The sequence below is a fragment of the Hydra vulgaris genome, chromosome 08 (assembly GCF_038396675.1).
Source record: "Hydra vulgaris chromosome 08, alternate assembly HydraT2T_AEP".
Taxonomy (NCBI): Eukaryota; Metazoa; Cnidaria; class Hydrozoa; order Anthoathecata; family Hydridae; genus Hydra; species Hydra vulgaris.
In genome coordinates, this window is record NC_088927.1 from 67,267,398 (window position 1) to 67,285,541 (window position 18,144).

Here is an 18,144-nt window from a genome sequence, read left to right on the forward strand (position 1 = left end):
ATGATACTTAAGTATCATTTTAAGTATCATTGAATCATATTTTGAATTCAAAATACAATTCAATTTAATAAACCGTCAGTATCGAGATCACTACAAAATTATAACATTTCAAACCAATCTGAAGTTAAATTTCAAATCTGAAGTTAATTAATTATCTCTGTAAATATGTCTCCGACATAACATCAATTATCTCCGAGAACATTAATTATCTCCGAGCCAAAAATCACGCGTAGTAGTTTAACTTTTTCAATATCTTTTTCCTATTCGAGCATTGGCTAACGTTTCTTTTACAGGGTATCCACTCTGCTGGAAAAAGGTATACGGCTGTTTTTAAAAAATATGATGAAAAAACTGGAAAATGTTTTTTTTTTTGTGCATCATTAAATCAATGATACACAAAAAATAAATTTTCCAGTTTCTTTAGTATGTTTTTCAAAAACAGTCCTTTCTAGTTCTTTCAGTTTTTCCAGCAGAGTGGACCCCCTGTTTTACATGATATGACAGCTCCGATACTAATTATTCTTTCACTTGGCTTAAAAAAAAATCTAGAAGAATTTGGATATATTTGTGAGAAATGCTTTTCCAATTCGTAAAAAATGTGCTGCTTTGCGTAATACATGAAGATAAACACATTTTCGCAAATTTTATCTTCATTGGGTTTTATCTTAGATAAAACCCAATGAAGATAAAGTTCATGCATGTTTACCTCTGAATCGTTAGAAAAATATTTGTGTCAAATTAATACTATTACCTCCATCATTAACACATATGAACACGAAGGAGGATGTATAATTGCAGGCAACATTCAGTAATTTCCTTAAAATTTAAATGATAAAAAAGTGCGGAATAATCAAACATAAAGCAGCTTTTCTAAAAATTTAACTTTCTACTTTCTCATACTTTCTTATCGATCGCTACAAATTTAACTTTCTACTTTCTCATACTTTCTTATCGATCGCTACAAATTTAACTTTCTACTTTCTCATACTTTCTTATCAATCGTTACAAATATTAATTAAATACAATATATTAATAATTAATTAACATCTTATTAAATTAAATTAAAATAATAAAAATAATTAAAATATTAAAATTAATTAAAATATTAAAACAATGTTATACTATTCCATATAAATAATTAAAATTTATTTATATTTATTTATATAATTAAATTTATTTATATAATTAAAAAAAGATAATTAAAATATTAAAACAATGTTATACTATTCCAAAACATTACAACTTTGTTAACCTAATTAACAGATTTTCTCAAAATTCAAAGATTGCATATTTTTTGTTCATTGCTTTTTTTATTAAGGAAGCAATGATGAAAAAGAAGCAAAGATGAAGAAGCTCAAACAAAATGCAAAAAAAATGCTGATTTTTTAGCGATGGAAGAATGTGAAAACATTCTTTTATTGCTAAAAAGAAGACTGCATTTACTCTAAACACCATGGCAACTTGAATTGTGCAAATTATTTTTTTAATTAACAATTTAATGAATGATAAAAATACCCTAAAAGATCAAGAACTAAAAAAAATTGAATAGATCTTAAATAAATTGCAGGAATGCACAGCATTTAATAAATACAAGTTTGCTTGAGCATATTTCGGTAAAACTGTAAATGTACCTAAAATATTATAAAATTTGCTGAAACTATAGGAGACCTTAAAAAGCTAATTCTCAAAAATTTTTGAACAATTTCCAAAAATTAAAATCTAATTCAAACACTCGTATTTTTGCTAATAATAAAATACTTTGCAATTATCTTCGACAATAGAAAATAATTGGAAGGTTTTATATAATTTCAGATATTATACAAATTATCTTGCAACCGTGTCCAGTAATATCAATACCAAATAGCTACTTTCATCAATTTAGTTTAAAGAAAATAAAAGAAATGGCAAAACTTTACCATAATAATAAATCACAAGTTTGTATCTGTAGTTTAGATGAGGCGTTCTGAGGCGTTCGATGACAGTGTTTGGAATATTTTATTCAAAAGGCCTTATTACAATAAAAATTTGCCGATACCAATCCTTATATTGCTCTATTATTGCTAATATACTATTTATTTAACATGACTCAAATCATTTCTAGGCGTCTCAGGGCTTACAACAAGAGTTCTTTCTATCATCACATTTATAAAAAGTATCCACTGAAAGCATCCTGAGTCGAATTTTTCAAATTTTTTGCAAAGTTGGTATTACAGTAAATGCTTATAGAGACGATTTAGTCATAAAATGTCCTATATATGCTGGGCTACAGGAGTTGGATAATATTCAAAGAAAAAAAAACAACCAATAACCTCTTTATCAGTTTACACACTGAAAAAAACAAATATATTATCTTTGGTCAAAGTTCCGTTACAATTTTTTTTTAAATTTAAGGTATTTCTCTTTACCTCAAAAATAGTCTAAACACGGATTCTTATGAGATAATCAAGAAAATATAGCAACACTCCAAAAAGCAAATGTAAATGAAAGAATTATTCTATTTCAATTGCCGCTTTGTACTTTAGCTAAAGTTTGGAAAAAGAAAAAAACTGCGATTTGCTCTTGCCGAAGTCAAGTCACTATATAATTTGCTATCTTTTAAGTCATCTGTTAATCATTATTTTGCTTCATAAACCTCATCATTTTCTCTTCCAGTAACTTTTAACTCTGATAGTAGTTCCTTGCAGTCTTGTTAACTAAAAAAAAAGTTCTTCTGCTCAATCTTAAAGAGTGAAATTAGAAAAAGTTTATGCTTAAAGCATGATCTAGACTTTGTTTGTAAATTAAATTTTTAAAGTTGAAAACTTAAATGATCTAGTTGATGTTGCTTGTTTTAGAGTTATTTTTTCTTATTTTTTCATATTTATAGAGCATTAGTAGTCCTATATCTAAATAAGTAACAACATAAAAAAAAGAATTTTATTGACTAATTTTTTACTGCACTATTTTTTTTTAATGTTGTAAAAAAATGCTTGAACTACATGAACACTTTACTTTCTTCCCTTTCCATGTTTGCTTTTATTTAATTATTTATTTGCTAATTAGAAAATACTTTAAGTACTAATTTTATTACTAATTTTTAATTATTTCTATAAAGTTTAAATCTATATATGTTCCATGCATTGTTTCCATTATATGACTATAATTTTTCTTTTATATATATATATCAAGGCGGTGAGGCGTGCACTTTTTTAAACCTTGACTATAGTCAAGGTTTAAAAAACCTTGTAAAAAGCGCACGCCTCACCTCGATAAAGAATCAGTTGAAATTAATGACTTGTAAATTTATCAACCAAATATTAAAATGAGGACTTGTAAACTATACATGGTCACAACTTTCAAACAATAAAAGATTACAGGATAAAAATTAAATCTGTTATTTAATTTATATTTGGTATAAGATAGTGACAAAAAAAAAAAAATTCATTCACTCATTGCCCTCACATTTGGGGTGTGAGTGGAGTTAACTTTTTGGGTTATTTTGTTAAAAGACTTCAATCGCCGCAATTTTCTTTTGTGAAAAACATTCTCATTTAACTTCTGCATAAAGATTCTTAAAATTGAAACTCGCACAACGCCTGAAAAAAAATTCAACAAGATCCCCCTCATCCCCCTCGCTACGTTCATGAGCAAAAAGAAAAATATCGTATTTCACTATTTTATTCATTTCCACATAAATTAATTCATTATTCCACATAAATTAATTCTTTTAATCCACATAAATTAGTTTGTTGGCCACTTATTTTAAAGGAATATTCCCGCTGTGTGCTGTAGAAGACTTAATCAATAATAAAAAGCTATTCAAACATTTTGAACATGGAAATCGTGTCTTATTTACTAATAATATCAGTGTGGAAAACAAAACACTTTGCATTTAACAAATAAAATAAGCAAAAATAATAACAATAACAAATAAAAAGCAAATTGAAAAATGAAAGTATTTAATGCATTAATCTTTTACAGTATTATAAAAGAAAAAATTTCTCTAACGCATTGTTTGGCGGATTTTTAAGCAACCTCTTCACTAAATGAAATCTTCTACGAAATATTTTAATAAATATTATGACGAACGAATTGTTTATAAGTAAATTTTCCGGATAAATTAAATTTCAATTATCTAGCACGTCAAAATAAACCAACAATCTAGCTTCTAAAATGTCAGTATAAATCATCTATCTAGACCCCTTTAAAAATTACCAATCTTGTTTCTAGAATTTAAAAGTCCTTTCAATGAACTACGAAATATCATCAAGTAAGTCGCACATCAACTTTTCTCGTAATGAATGCAAATCTTTTAACTTTTCTTCTGCAGATAGAGTAGGATCACTATCCTGAAAAAAATCAACAATCAAAGCTAAGAAAAAAATACGACTAGTATATTATAAAAAAGACAAAGAAAAAAATACGACTAGTATGTTATAAAACTGACAAAGAAAAAAATACGACTAGCATGTTATAAGACAGGAATTACCTCAATTGACTGCAATTCATTCTTAATAACAGGCTGTTGAAGTAAATTACCAGCAGCAGCCAACAATGAACGTGCTTTTTCTATGTTTCTTAATGTAATAAAAAATATAAACAAAAACTTGTATGCAACATAATTGTATATACATACATACATACACGCATACACATACATAAATAAGTGTGTATTATATATTTCTTAACTAAAGCTCATTCATACAATATGTAAGGCACTCTCTTCAGGTTTTCTTACTACCACTATCACTTTCTACTGAAGCTGCTACCTCTCTACACACTGATACCTAAATTACTTTAATCTTTTCTAAAAAACGTTGTTCAATACAATATTTTATTCAAATCTGTCTAAGATTATGCCTTGCTAGAGTCACACCACACATCCATCTGATCATCTTCTCATTCGGCATATACTAATCCATATAAATACTAAAGTTTATATAAGAATGATAGGATATTGTATGCCAGCATCTAAGAATATATGTTTATATCCATAATATGTATGCATAAAGTGCATCTTAGAAGCTTTTATTCCTTCTTGAATAAAAGTTTGGAAGTTTTTTTTACTTCTCTTCATTTTTAAGTTAACCTCATTCTACTCCACATTTTTCACCATCTTAAGCAAAAAAGTCCTGTCTGATGTTAAGCTCTGTTATTCTCAGTTTACTAAATCTTGTAACTTATCTCAAATGTTAGGTTCTAGAGATTTTTGGTTAGTCTTCAACAGTGTCATTAACTAAAGTAGGTCTAACATTTAATCTCTAATTCATGGGTCTGATCTTTTTACCTCTCACCAGAATAAAGCAGAGTTATTTGCAAAGAAATCTTACTCTAATTAACTCTTGAACATAATGGTCATACTCTTACTGACAGTGAAACAGATTAACTTATAGTTAAACATTGAAATCACTCTGGTTTCCAATGCTAAAGTTAATTCTCAATTAAAAACTTCTACAGTTTGTGTTCCAGAATAGATTTCCATCATAGCCTTAAAAAAGTGTTCTCCAGAACTCTCTTTAATTTTTGCTAAACTTTTAAAAAGTGCTAAATAAGTGGTTACAATTTTTTAACTCTAAATAACACTTTGACCTCTCTAACTATCACTTTGATAACACTTTGACCTCTCTAACTATCACTTTGATAACACTTTGACCTCTCTAACTATCACTTTGATAACACTTTGACCTCTCTAACTATCACTTTGATAACACTTTGACCTCTCTAACTATCACTTTGATAACACTTTGACCTCTCTAACTATCACTTTGATAACACTTTGACCTCTCTAACTATCACTTTGATAACACTTTGACCTCTCTAACTATCACTTTGATAACACTTTGACCTCTCTAACTATCACTTTGATAACACTTTGACCTCTCCAATTATCCTACTGTTAGTCTTCACTCTGTTATTAGTTTTTTTATATAAAGATTTTGAGGTTATTAAATTATTTCTTTTTAACTGCAGTAGTAAAGTTATTTTTGAAGGCCTACCCTCTTCTTTATTTTAAGTAACTTTAAGGGTACCACAAGGTTCTATCATTGTTCCTGTATTGTTTCTTATCAACAATAACGATCTTCATGAAATCTAAAGTGACTCTATTTGTTGACAACTCAACTTTATACTTGTGTCTTGACAAAAAATCTTTCCTTTTTAATTGCTTAGAACAAGCAGCCGATTTTAAATCTGATTTCTCTTCTGTAACAACCTAAGGCTTGCAGTACTTATAGATTTCAATTCTAGACTTAGAATCAATAATTTTTGTTACACAACAAAACTCATTTACTGCAAAAAAATATTGCAATATTGTTGGCATTCTTATATTGACGAATAACAAGACAAAGTCTAAAAGCACATTGTAAATGTAACTAGACCTGCTTTATCTGTCAAGCTTGAACCACTTTCCAATTGTTGTAAAATTGCGTTTCTTTCTTTTTTTAGCTGGTGCCAAATGCAAAATGTGTTACTATTACTTATATTTTAAAAGCCAGGTTTTGGATTGTCTTCATTAATTTTCATGATTTTTAAATTTTCTTCTTGGTTTATTCAGAAGGTTGTTTACTAAATTTATCTTACAATTTTTTTAATCCATTTTTTTATATTGAAACGATTGCTAATTTGTAAAAGGGCTAAATAAATGCAAAATAAATGAGCAAAAACAATAATGTTCAACAGTTTTTTAATTCACCATTTATCTTTTGGGAGTTGTTAGCTATATAAATATTTTGATGAGAATGTGTTATATTTAACAGTAATTAAAGATTTGAAAACTCTAATAGGTGTTAGAATATGGCAAACTCTTATTTATTTTAAAAGTTATTTACTTACTGTTGTATTAAAGGGATCTTAAAGTGCTGAGACAAGTTGTGTTCATATTCGCCGTCTCTATGTTAGCCAGTCTCTCAAAGTCTTTAAAATATACGCTGCAATCTACAGACTTTATAATTTATTCAAGCGTGTTTAATTCCAAAGAGCTTTAGTAAATGATGTCATTGTAGAATTTTTGAATAAATATTATTTGTTTTTGTTTTATTTGATTTTTAAAATAAGCGTTTAGTATCAACCATATGATTTTCCTATAAATTTTATAGGCAGCTTAACAAAAGAATGTTTTTTTATAGAGTGCGAGAACCAAATAAAATGAGGATTTTTATATTAAAATATAATAAATATAACAAATAATAAATATTCACTTAAATATAATAAATATTCAAAAAAGACGTTGATCACCTTATTATACATTTTAAATCTTTTTTTTAATGTAAAAAATGTGAACTTTTTCTTATTCAAGAAAATTAAAAAAAAAAAACACAAACTGATTCTCTTTTGAATAAAAATAAAATTAAAAAGAACTTACTCTTTTTTTTTTTACTACCATTCTTTTTTTAAATCTTGTTAAATGGTATTAAAAACAATATTGTAACAATTTTTTTTTTCATAATTTATACTTTTGTCACTTAAATTGCTTGCCACTGTAAATGTTTGTCAAAACGAATACCTCAAGTTGTCATCAATCAGGGAACGTTTATATAAAAATTTTATCAATTATTTGATTCTTTGAACTCCACCAAGCTTGTATTAAGAAAACAAATAAACTTGCTTGCTACCTAATAAATGTAAAACAAAAACAGATTTACCTTCGTAATCGGTCAGCAGTTTCTAAAGTCTGCTGCTTTTGCCTATGTAACAAAACACGAAGTGTTTCACGAGCCTGAAAAACATCAATTGTTTACAAAACAACACTTAAAGACAAAAAATTAAATACCAGAGATATAGTAAATGAAACAAAATGCATATAAAAATAGCATGAAATTATTGATGAGGTGGTGAAATAATAAATGCAACAAACTTGATGAGGACGAAATTCATTGATGAGATGATGAAGATTGATAAACAAGACTTTAATTTCTTCAATTTTTTTTTGTCGCTAAAAAACAAAAACAAAAAACATATAGAATTATCATAACAATATGCAGAAAAATGATAATAAAAAAAAATCTAAATATAATATATAATAATAAATATAATTTATAAATATAAATATTATTCTCGTATATTAAAAGATAATTTTAAATTATTTTCAATATTTTTTTTTAAATACATATTTTTTAATGTTCAAGAGTGCCTTAATTTGTATTTTTGCCTGATTATTACAGAATCTGGCAAAATACAACTACAAATTTTTAATAGTGACCTCCTTTATTAAGAGCATAATCATGTATGACTATGCTCTCAATAGATAATAATATGAACATATTATTATCTATTGAGAGCATAGTCATAATCAATATGTTTCTTGACTAGAGTCCACTAAGTACCAACTAGACTAACTCTTGACTAGAGTCTGCACCACTAAGTAACTCAATAATAGTATATGTATAACTGTTAAAATAGCAATAGACAAATTGTATTTAAATAGATAAATGTCAAAACTATTGTTATTTAAATCAATACTTAGTATATTTACCAAAAGATGTTTAAAGAATCAGTTCACTCATGCAAAGCCTCTATTATTTAGAATAAACATTCTTAATAGAGACTTTCTGTAGATATAAGCCAAAAGTACTAAGTTTTAATAGTGACCTCTTTTAGAATTGATAATTTTTTAAATAAATAATTACTATTCATACAAGAAGCTTTATTCCAAAATGTTTTCAAAAAATTTTGAAATAAAAAAAAATGTTTATAAACTTGAAAATAGTACTAAGTACATATTTTCCAATGATTTCACCTGATTATTGGCTCGTTAAGAACTATTTCAGCCTAACTAAAGTTCGATCCCCACCACGTCCCTAATAGTACCGCACTCAACTTGTTTCTCCGCGCAGCGGTCTAGTTTGTCAAGGTTCGTGTTTTGGAGTTATAGAGTTGAGAGAGGGTTATAACCACTATTAAGTAGCCTCCTCGTCTGTAGTGGCCTTCTCGGCCTTGAGGAGGTGAATAACAAAAAAACAAAAAACAAAAAAACTATCATGCTTTAAAGGTTTGCAAAAATTGATTTTTTGTCAATTTTTGATAACAAAAAAAATTTTTTTTTAAGGATAAATCTTCATCAGTACTAAAAATACAAATATATTTATGATAAATTAAGAGGTTAGTCTCAAAATCTAATATGAAAAAAGAGTTCTAGTTGATTAACTCAATTTGTGTGACATCAAATTGCTAAAGTAAAATGGGTCACATGGGTCTACAGTAAAATTTATTTTCAAAAATGGGTATTGACCTTTTATTTACTGTATTTATAAATAACACCTATGGAGTATTGCAAAAAACTAACAGATTTATTTTTTGTTCAAAAGATGTCATAAAAAATTTTTGAAATTTTTTAACTACAACTTTTAAACATCTAAAACTCAACTTTTAAACTAAAACTCAACTATTATTAATTCTTAAGATACACAAATATTTTTCTACTAAAAGTTTTGTTTATTGTTGTAAATATTAAGTTATTTATTATAAAGTAAAATTCAGTAGAACGAGAAAAATTTATTTATAAACTAGAGTAAAATTTTAATTAATCTAGTAATTAAAACTCGAATTCTAATAAGTCTACAGAAATTCGATCAAGTTGATAGTTTGAAAAAACTTGGTGCATTATTTAAAAAAAAGGGCCAGCCTTATTAGTTTGAAGGGCCAGCCTTATAAGTTTGAACAATAATCCTATAAAACCTATGTATAAACAAACCACAAAAAATTGATAATTAAATAAAACTGACTTCTGGTGATGCTGGAGCATAAATCATTATGTCAACAAGTTCAAGATAGTTCACCAGTATGGAGTGGTTAAGCTTTTTCATTTCCACAATATGATCTATTAAAGATTTGTTGAAAAAGTTAAAAAATGTATTTTAAGCAATATTGTTTATTATTGTATATACTTTTAATATTTTATATTTTTTTATACTAAACATTGAAATGATATCCTTAAGTAGACTTAAAATAAAGACAAAGAAAAAGTAAAAAATGACAAAAAATATAGTTTTAATTTTATCAATCAAATGTTCTAAAACATAGTAAAAAAATAAAAAGTTGGTTGATATGAATGAAAATGTGACTTTATGTAGTAATAGAAATAGATTATGTAACTTATGTAGTAATGGAATTTAAAAAAAGAAGCTGGTTTTAAGGAGGAAATTCTTAATTGAAATGAGATTTACATAATGAGAGAGGTTACATAAATAAAGGTATTGTTACAAATACTCATATTACATACATGTAAATGTATATCGTATACATATAAATATATACTATGTAATATATATTATATAAATATATATTATATATTATAATATATATTATATACAAATAAATACATATTATATAATATATATTCATATGTATATAATATATTCAAATATATTACATATTAAAATTTATATTACTACACATAAATACATACTATATAATATATAATTATATATAATATATAAATACATACTATATAATATATAATATAAATTTATATGTATATAAAACGCGCTACATATTATAATTTATATCACATTATATAATATATAATTTATATTTATATGTATATAATACATTTAAATATATGTTACCAGCTCTCAGAATTAGCCAAAAAATTGCAAACCTTGTTTCTATGTTTTATGGTAACCCTTTTGTGTCAAATTTTTCTTTGCCAACCTAATCTCAACCTCTAACAGTTTAAGGTTGGTAATTTATTGCCTACCTCATTTTTCCTAATTCCGAGGGCTGTATTATGTAATATACTATACACATATAAGTATAAATTATATATGGTCATAATAGCACAAATTTTGTAATAAGTCTAATAAATACAACAATTTTTTTCAGTCTCAACAACATGTTTCGATTATACAATAATCGTTTTCAAGTATAAAACTGTTAAATATAAAAACTATTTAATATATAGCGAAAACAAACACTAATTTTATTTGTTAGTCAAACAAAAGAAAACATAAAAGGTGTGAAAACCTACGCCATAGAATAATGGAAAATGTAGATAATTAGTGTAACACATATGTCATAGAGTAATAGAAAACGTTGATTAGAGCTGGAGTGATAGCTTGTAATTAAAAACCTGTTTATTAAGATCAGTTTTTCCCACATAATGTGTAACGCTTCTTTAATTTTTAAGTGATGTGAAGTTTGGGCATAGTCTTATACTGAAAAAGAGTCTTTATTTGTTACATTAAAGCAACTAATTCTTGAATAAATATGTTGATTTATATGAGAAGTTTTTTGTAAACTTAAAAATGGTCCTCAATTCTTTTACTCAAATGCGGTTTTACCCGACTAAACTAATTGGTTGCATTTTAAAAACCTAACCTACTAAGAACTACCTTGAACCTAACCTACCTAAACAGACTATATAAAAAAGAAAATAAAGAAATTGTTGGTTACTCAAAAACAAATTACTTTAAAATACTGTATATTGGTATAATATCAAAACAATTTCAAAACAAAATAAATGATTTATGCCAAAATCATTGTAATACTCTTAATATTAAATTGGCATTCTCATCCTTTAAAATTAATATTTAAACAAAAGATAAAACTTTGTTTTAAATTTGTGTGTAAGAGCTGTTTTATACTTGAAAATGATTATTGTATAATTGAAACATGTTGTTGAAACTGAAAAAAATGGTTATATTTATAAGACTTATTATAAATTATATAATATATATTATATAAATATATATTATATACTATATAAATATAAAATATACATTTGAATATATATTATATACATATAAATATATATTATATACATTTAAATATACACTATAATATATATTATGCACATATAAATATTTATTATATACATTTGAATATATATTATATAATATATATTAAACACATATAAATATACATTATATAATATAAATTATATAGATATAAATATATACATAAAATATAATACAAAATTAAAATCAAAACCAAAATCTTCTTCTTTTGAATAAAGACGCATTATTCCTTGAGATTCAAGAGGCTGTATTATCTGATCATCTGTCTAAAAAATTCAAACTAAAAAATTGTAGCTATCAAATGAAAATTAAGATAAATATTATTCTTTTTAAACATTTAAATAAAAGTTGAATATATTTATATTTATTACACTTGTTATACATTTATTGTTTTGAAGTATTTTAAACAACACTATGGTTAAGGTCATGATAATCAACTTGTTTCTTTGTGCAGCGGCCTTGTTCGTCAAAGTTTGTGTTTTGGAGTTATAGAGTTGAGAGAGGGTTGTAACTACAATTTTAGTAGTCTCCTCGACTGTAGCAACCTTATCAGCCTTGGGGAGGTGAAATAACATTGAATAAAAAAAAAAAGGATAGCATTACTTAATAAATAATGTGCAAATAAGTTATGGGTAAATAAACTTTACTCCCTCTGTTCCAAATACTGTTTGAATTTGCATTCAACATAAAGAATTATTTAAAATAAATTAAGTTGTTAATTTTTTTGAATAAAATTTAGACGTTTTTCTATGATGTATTATAAAAATAATAAGTACATTTTAGAAAAATGACTAAATTTTATATAAAAAATAAAAGACTAACAATATAATTTAATTACAATGGTTCTTAATGCTGAATACAAATCGGAACAGTATAATGTAACAGAGGGAGTATAATAAATACTTGATCAATTATGTTATACATGAAAAGATGTTTCTAAATATTTATATATATATGCCAAACATAAGCTGCAATGAATAGGGAAAACAATATATTGTTTTTAAATATAGAAAATGTTCCTAATTTTTTATTAAATAATTTTTTATTAAAAATTTAAATATAGAATATGTTCTTAACTTTTTTTTTGATTCCACCCAAACAAACAAAAAAACACGCATCATTCTATATTTAATGATCTTTCTTAAAACATAATAATTTTCATCTGCAGGTGTATAAATTAAACACAGTCATCCATCTAAAACATTGATTTTATTAAATTTTTACACTGTAAAAACAAAAAATAATTTTTTATTAATTACCTATTAATAGTTTCTAATGCTAAAATTGTTGAAAGCCAACTGTTTAAGCAAAAAACTATAACAGTAACAAAAAAACACACTGTCATAACATTACACCAGTATAGAAGAAACTTAACACCTATTAAATTGTAATGGTGTCCACTAGAATAGAAGAACCTTATCACCTATTAAAATTGGTGTACACCAGTATAAATGAATGGTGTACACAAGTGTAAAAGAAACTCATCAACTATTAAATTAAACTGGTGTACATTAAATGAACATTCTCAGCATTAAATTAAATAACCATTTTCAAAGTAACAAAAAATGTTACATAAAAAAAAAATATGTAGATGAAATCAATCAATGTTTAGTTTCTTATTTTAAATTTAACTTTAATGTAATTTAGTAGTTAATTTTACATTGAGATTTTGGAAAGCAGTTAAATGATACTTTCGTAAAATAATTTATAGTCATAAGACTGATTTAAAGAGATTTAAACGTCAAAGAAGAATTAAATGGAAATCTAAAACAACAGATGAAACTTTAAAAATCTGCCTTTACTATGAAAATATATTTTGTGTAAATTTTGAAAAGAAGCAGAAAAGTGTTGTAATTTAATGGATAAGCATAAAAAAAAAGAAGCAATAAATAGACCTAAGGTAAATAATTGGGGACAAACAATCATTTTCATAGGTAACCACTAACAACAAATTGTAGTATTCATTTCAGGTGGCCATGTAATAACGGCAGATATGAACAGTGCAGGACTTACTTATTGGATGACTAGGCCAGGGGGTAGGCCCCACAATTTTGGGGGCTTTAAAATAGGTTCATTTTTTAAGGTTTTTAGAGACTAAATTTTAAAAATATTGGAAAATGGTTTTAACTTGTTTAATTGCTGTGACTTGCAGTTTAGTTAGAAAAAAATTAGCAAAAAATTTCGTTTTTAACGAGTTTTGAGAACAGAACAATGGAAACTTTCTTAAACTTTATGAATTGATTGCAAAATTTGATCAGAACACATTAAAAATTATGGTTACATTAATTCAGGAAAAACTTTTTATTTATCTAAAATAGTATTACTTGAATTCATGACATAAAACTCCTTAGATCACAAGTATTAACAAAAATATTTGTGGTCTGAGGAGTAAAAAATTTAGCTGTTCACTCTAGTGTTGGTCAAAAAAAAAATGCTGTCAAATATACCAGAATATCAAATTCAAAAAACGCATAATAGAAATACTTGCAGACCAAAACACTAAGGAGCTGTTTATATGATTTGGGCTGGTCCGGTCAACCAGGCTGACTAAAATTTTTTTTTTTGAATTTGAATTAGGCTTTTTTATTTTTTTTCAATTGGTTGTTTTAAAAACAATCAGTAATGTTTTTAGTTAGATAAAAGAATTAGCGTGATTTATTTTATCAGCTACATTGATAGGCCGGCTGTTCACTTGCTTGTGTTTATATGGAAAAAAAATGTTTAACCTGAGTGGGATCCCACTGAAATTAGGCGAGTTCTCAATTATCCAGGCTAGGCCATTTCACATCTAAAAAAGATAAATTTTTATAGGTAAATATTAAACATGCCAAGATATCATTTAAGTGAGCCAGCCTAGTTAACTGGACTAGCCTGCCTCATATTAATAGCCCCTAAGAAAAGAAAAGCATCTTCTCTAACAACATAAAATTAGTCAAGAATATAAAGTTCTGTCTTGAAAAAAGTCTTATTTTTTCAATCGCTTAGAACAGGCATCCAATCTTGAATCTGATCTTTCTTTGTAACAACTCGGAGCTTTTCTGATCTCTCTTTGTAACAACTTGGAACTGAGAGGGCCACTATAGTGAAAAAACAGGCTTGGCCAGGAAGGCGTGCAATTTCAAGTCATAATATGACCACACAAACACTATTTGATTTTAAAAACTTGACCACGGTTGTTTAATAAATGCGCACATTTAAAAATTAAAAAAAAGATTCTTTTCTCAGTAACGTAAACATAAGAAAAAATCTTATTATTAAAGAGACTTTTTGCTGTTTAAATAAATTTTATAAGTCGTCGCTTATAAAAAAATTTTTTAAATAAGTTTTGCTTTTTATATTTTACTTACATAGTTAAATAACATAAATAAAAATTTATACAACTTTCAATGATATTTTTATTAAAATCATTAGCTAAAAGTGTTTTGCTTATATAAAAACGTTAGTAAAGATAAACGTGTCGAAGTTATTTATTTTCAACATTTTTTCAGCGCATTTGTTAAAAACCATGGTTAAATCGTCAAAATAAAATATTACTTGTGTGGTCATATAAAGACTTGAAACCGCATACCTTCCTGGCCAAGCCTGGTGGAGGAGGCTGCTTTATAATGATTACAACCCTCTCTCAACTCTGAAATACAAACCTTGACGAACAAGGCTGCTGCACAGAGAAACAAGTTGATAGCGGTACTACCAGGAATGGGGTGGGAATCTAACTCAGAACTTCTTACTTATGAAGCCAGTGTCTACCACTACACCACTACAGTATTACCACTTGCATTAGCTTGCAAATTTTAACCCCAAAGAAACTTGCAAAGAACTACCACAATATTGTCAACATTTCTATGTTAATAAAATGCAAACCCTCTCACTGAGATTACTGAACTCTCATGAAAATTATATACAAAACTCATTGCAAAGTTAGCATCTGCTAAAGTTGCTCTTTATTGTGCTCACCATTATCTTACTTCTAATTCCATTCTCTACCTCTACGAATCTCTTATTTGTCCATGTTTAGAATGTTATTGTCATATTTGAGCTGCTTTTTTTAATGATGGTCTTTCTCTCCTAGACAAGGCATAAAAATGCATAGTAAATGTTGGATCTGCCTAATCTGCCAAGCTTGAGCCATTCTCCCATCGCCCTAAGGTCATATCTTCTACAAATACTATCATGGTTGCTGCTCAAACAAGCTATCATCTCTAGTTCCATCAATCAAAAGTCATTCTTGCTTGACTCATCATTTAGCAAAGTCTCATTCTTTTACTGGTTTATTTTTTTTATACCAGGTTTATTTTTTACAAAATAAATCTGTTTCAAATTTTTAAAGAAAAAGAACAAATATTAATGTAAATTAATAACTTTTAAAGAACAATATTATTTTAAATAAAACAAACATTAATACAAATTAAAGTTATCTAAAAATTAAAGTAACTCTAAATAAAAAGTATAAAACAAATAAAGTCACAATTAAGGGAGGTAAGATGGGCTGTCATGCTTTAGAAATTTCTTGGAGTTAGAGGTTGAAATTTTCATGGAACTCTTATCTTATTAAGTTCTTTTAATTGTACCAAATCAAAGATATATGATGGCGTTGTTTTAATTTTCTGGATCACTTAACATGAAATTACCCACTGACAAAAAAATTTGTCTAGTTAATGAGATTATTTTTATGACAATAAACTGCTTATTACTGCTTAATATGAAAAAAATATTATTGCAACATATTTAACTTATTTTCAATCAGATATTGCAGTCATCAAATATTATTGCAACATATTTAACTTATTTTCAATCAGATATTGCAGTCATCAAATATTATTGCAACATATTTAACTTATTTTCAATCAGATATTACAGTCATCAAATATTTCTTGCATTTCTTTTAGAAAATATTTACACAATTAACAAACTTATAGTACATTGATAAGTTTTAAACTGTGTTATACACTATTTATTTAGGAACATGTTGTTAGATTTTTGAACTTTATTTCAACATTTGAAAATAAATGTTCTTTGAACATATAGCTTCTCTAATAAATATAATCAAATTTAATTTAGTTTTTAAGAAGATTCTGTTAGAAATATTAAAATTGATATAATCATCTTCTAACAAACCTTTAGGTAATTTATTGTTCCTCATAAGATAATAATAATAAATAGTAATACTAGTAATATACAAATATGAAATTAAGATGTTTATCTTTTTTACATAAAAATGCTTTAGTTTCATTATAATTAAAAAGGTTATAGTTAGCAATTTAGATTGGTAATATTAGTACGCAAATAAATGTGTTAAATATGCAAAATAATACATTGATCCATATTAAAACATGAGACTATCAATTAAACAAAAAAGGATTCTTATAATGAACACTTACAAAACAATGTAATAAAATATAGCATGTTAATTACCTTAAATATATGCCCATACATGGAATATTCTCCAACAACAACTTTTGGAGGTTTAGGCGCCAAATCATTTTTTACATTTTCATTAGTGTAATGTTGGTAGAAATGCAATGGAGGTAATGGAAAAGATAGCTGTGCATCTTCACCAGGAACTACATTTGCCATTGCTTGTAAACTTTTTGAACAGTTTATATAAAAGAAACACTAAGACTCTTGGTGTTTACTCTTGCATTTTTAGCATAAATTAGTTTAAAAACTAAATTTAAAAAATAAAATAGTATAATAGATAAAAAATGCACTGATTTATTCTGCTCAGTTAGAAAATTTTTTTACGTATAGGCGCATTTTTTAGGTATAGGTGCAGCTAAGAGCAATATATTTTTGTTTGAATAAGTGCATTGATTGCTGTAATAGATTATTAATACCATGTGAATTATGTCATTTCCCTTTAAAAACACTCAAATTTTGGATGGGTTTAGAAGTTATAGCATTGCAAGTTTCCAAAGAGGTTCCAAATGACATTGAAGTAAAATTGAATTAGTTTAGATCTAACAATAAAATTATGTTGTATAATATATCTAATATATCTACTAAGAGCACATTTAGTTATGATTCCCCCAAAATACACTAGTAATAATATTTAATACAACTTTTATTTACAATTTTTAAATGTTATTTTTAATAAATTTTAAATGTTATTAACAATAAATAAAAAAAAAGGAAGTGTTGTTTGAAGTTATTAAGAAAGTACATCATGTGAAATTTAATGTAAATACAGAAAAAGAATACAATATTCTAAGGATTAAATGCAGAATGGCAATTATAAAATCCAAGAACTGTATATGTAGTATTTTATGTTTCAAAAGCAGGAAAACAAGTTGTATAAACTTGCAAAGTGAAGTAATATTTTAAATACCAAATACATTAAAGAGTTGTTATTATATTTTAAGAAGATGCGAGGAGGAGAGTTATAAATTTAAACGATGTTAATAACACTTACGTATAAAAATTTCTATTGCTTACA

At 26.0% G+C, this 18,144-nt stretch overlaps 1 protein-coding gene across 1 annotated transcript; it reads right to left on the bottom strand.

The window, feature by feature from the left end:
* Positions 1-3,921: 3,921 nt before the first annotated feature.
* LOC105848598 (mediator of RNA polymerase II transcription subunit 7) lies at positions 3,922-17,670 on the bottom strand. The gene is made up of 7 exons (XM_065804210.1): positions 17,124-17,670; positions 11,905-11,977; positions 9,699-9,793; positions 7,832-7,909; positions 7,620-7,693; positions 4,469-4,556; positions 3,922-4,328 (listed from the first exon to the last, which is right to left on the bottom strand). Exons 1-7 carry the CDS (start codon positions 17,283-17,285, stop codon positions 4,233-4,235), a joined length of 666 nt encoding a protein of 221 aa, XP_065660282.1. The 5' UTR covers positions 17,286-17,670; the 3' UTR covers positions 3,922-4,232.
* Positions 17,671-18,144: the final 474 nt, after the last annotated feature.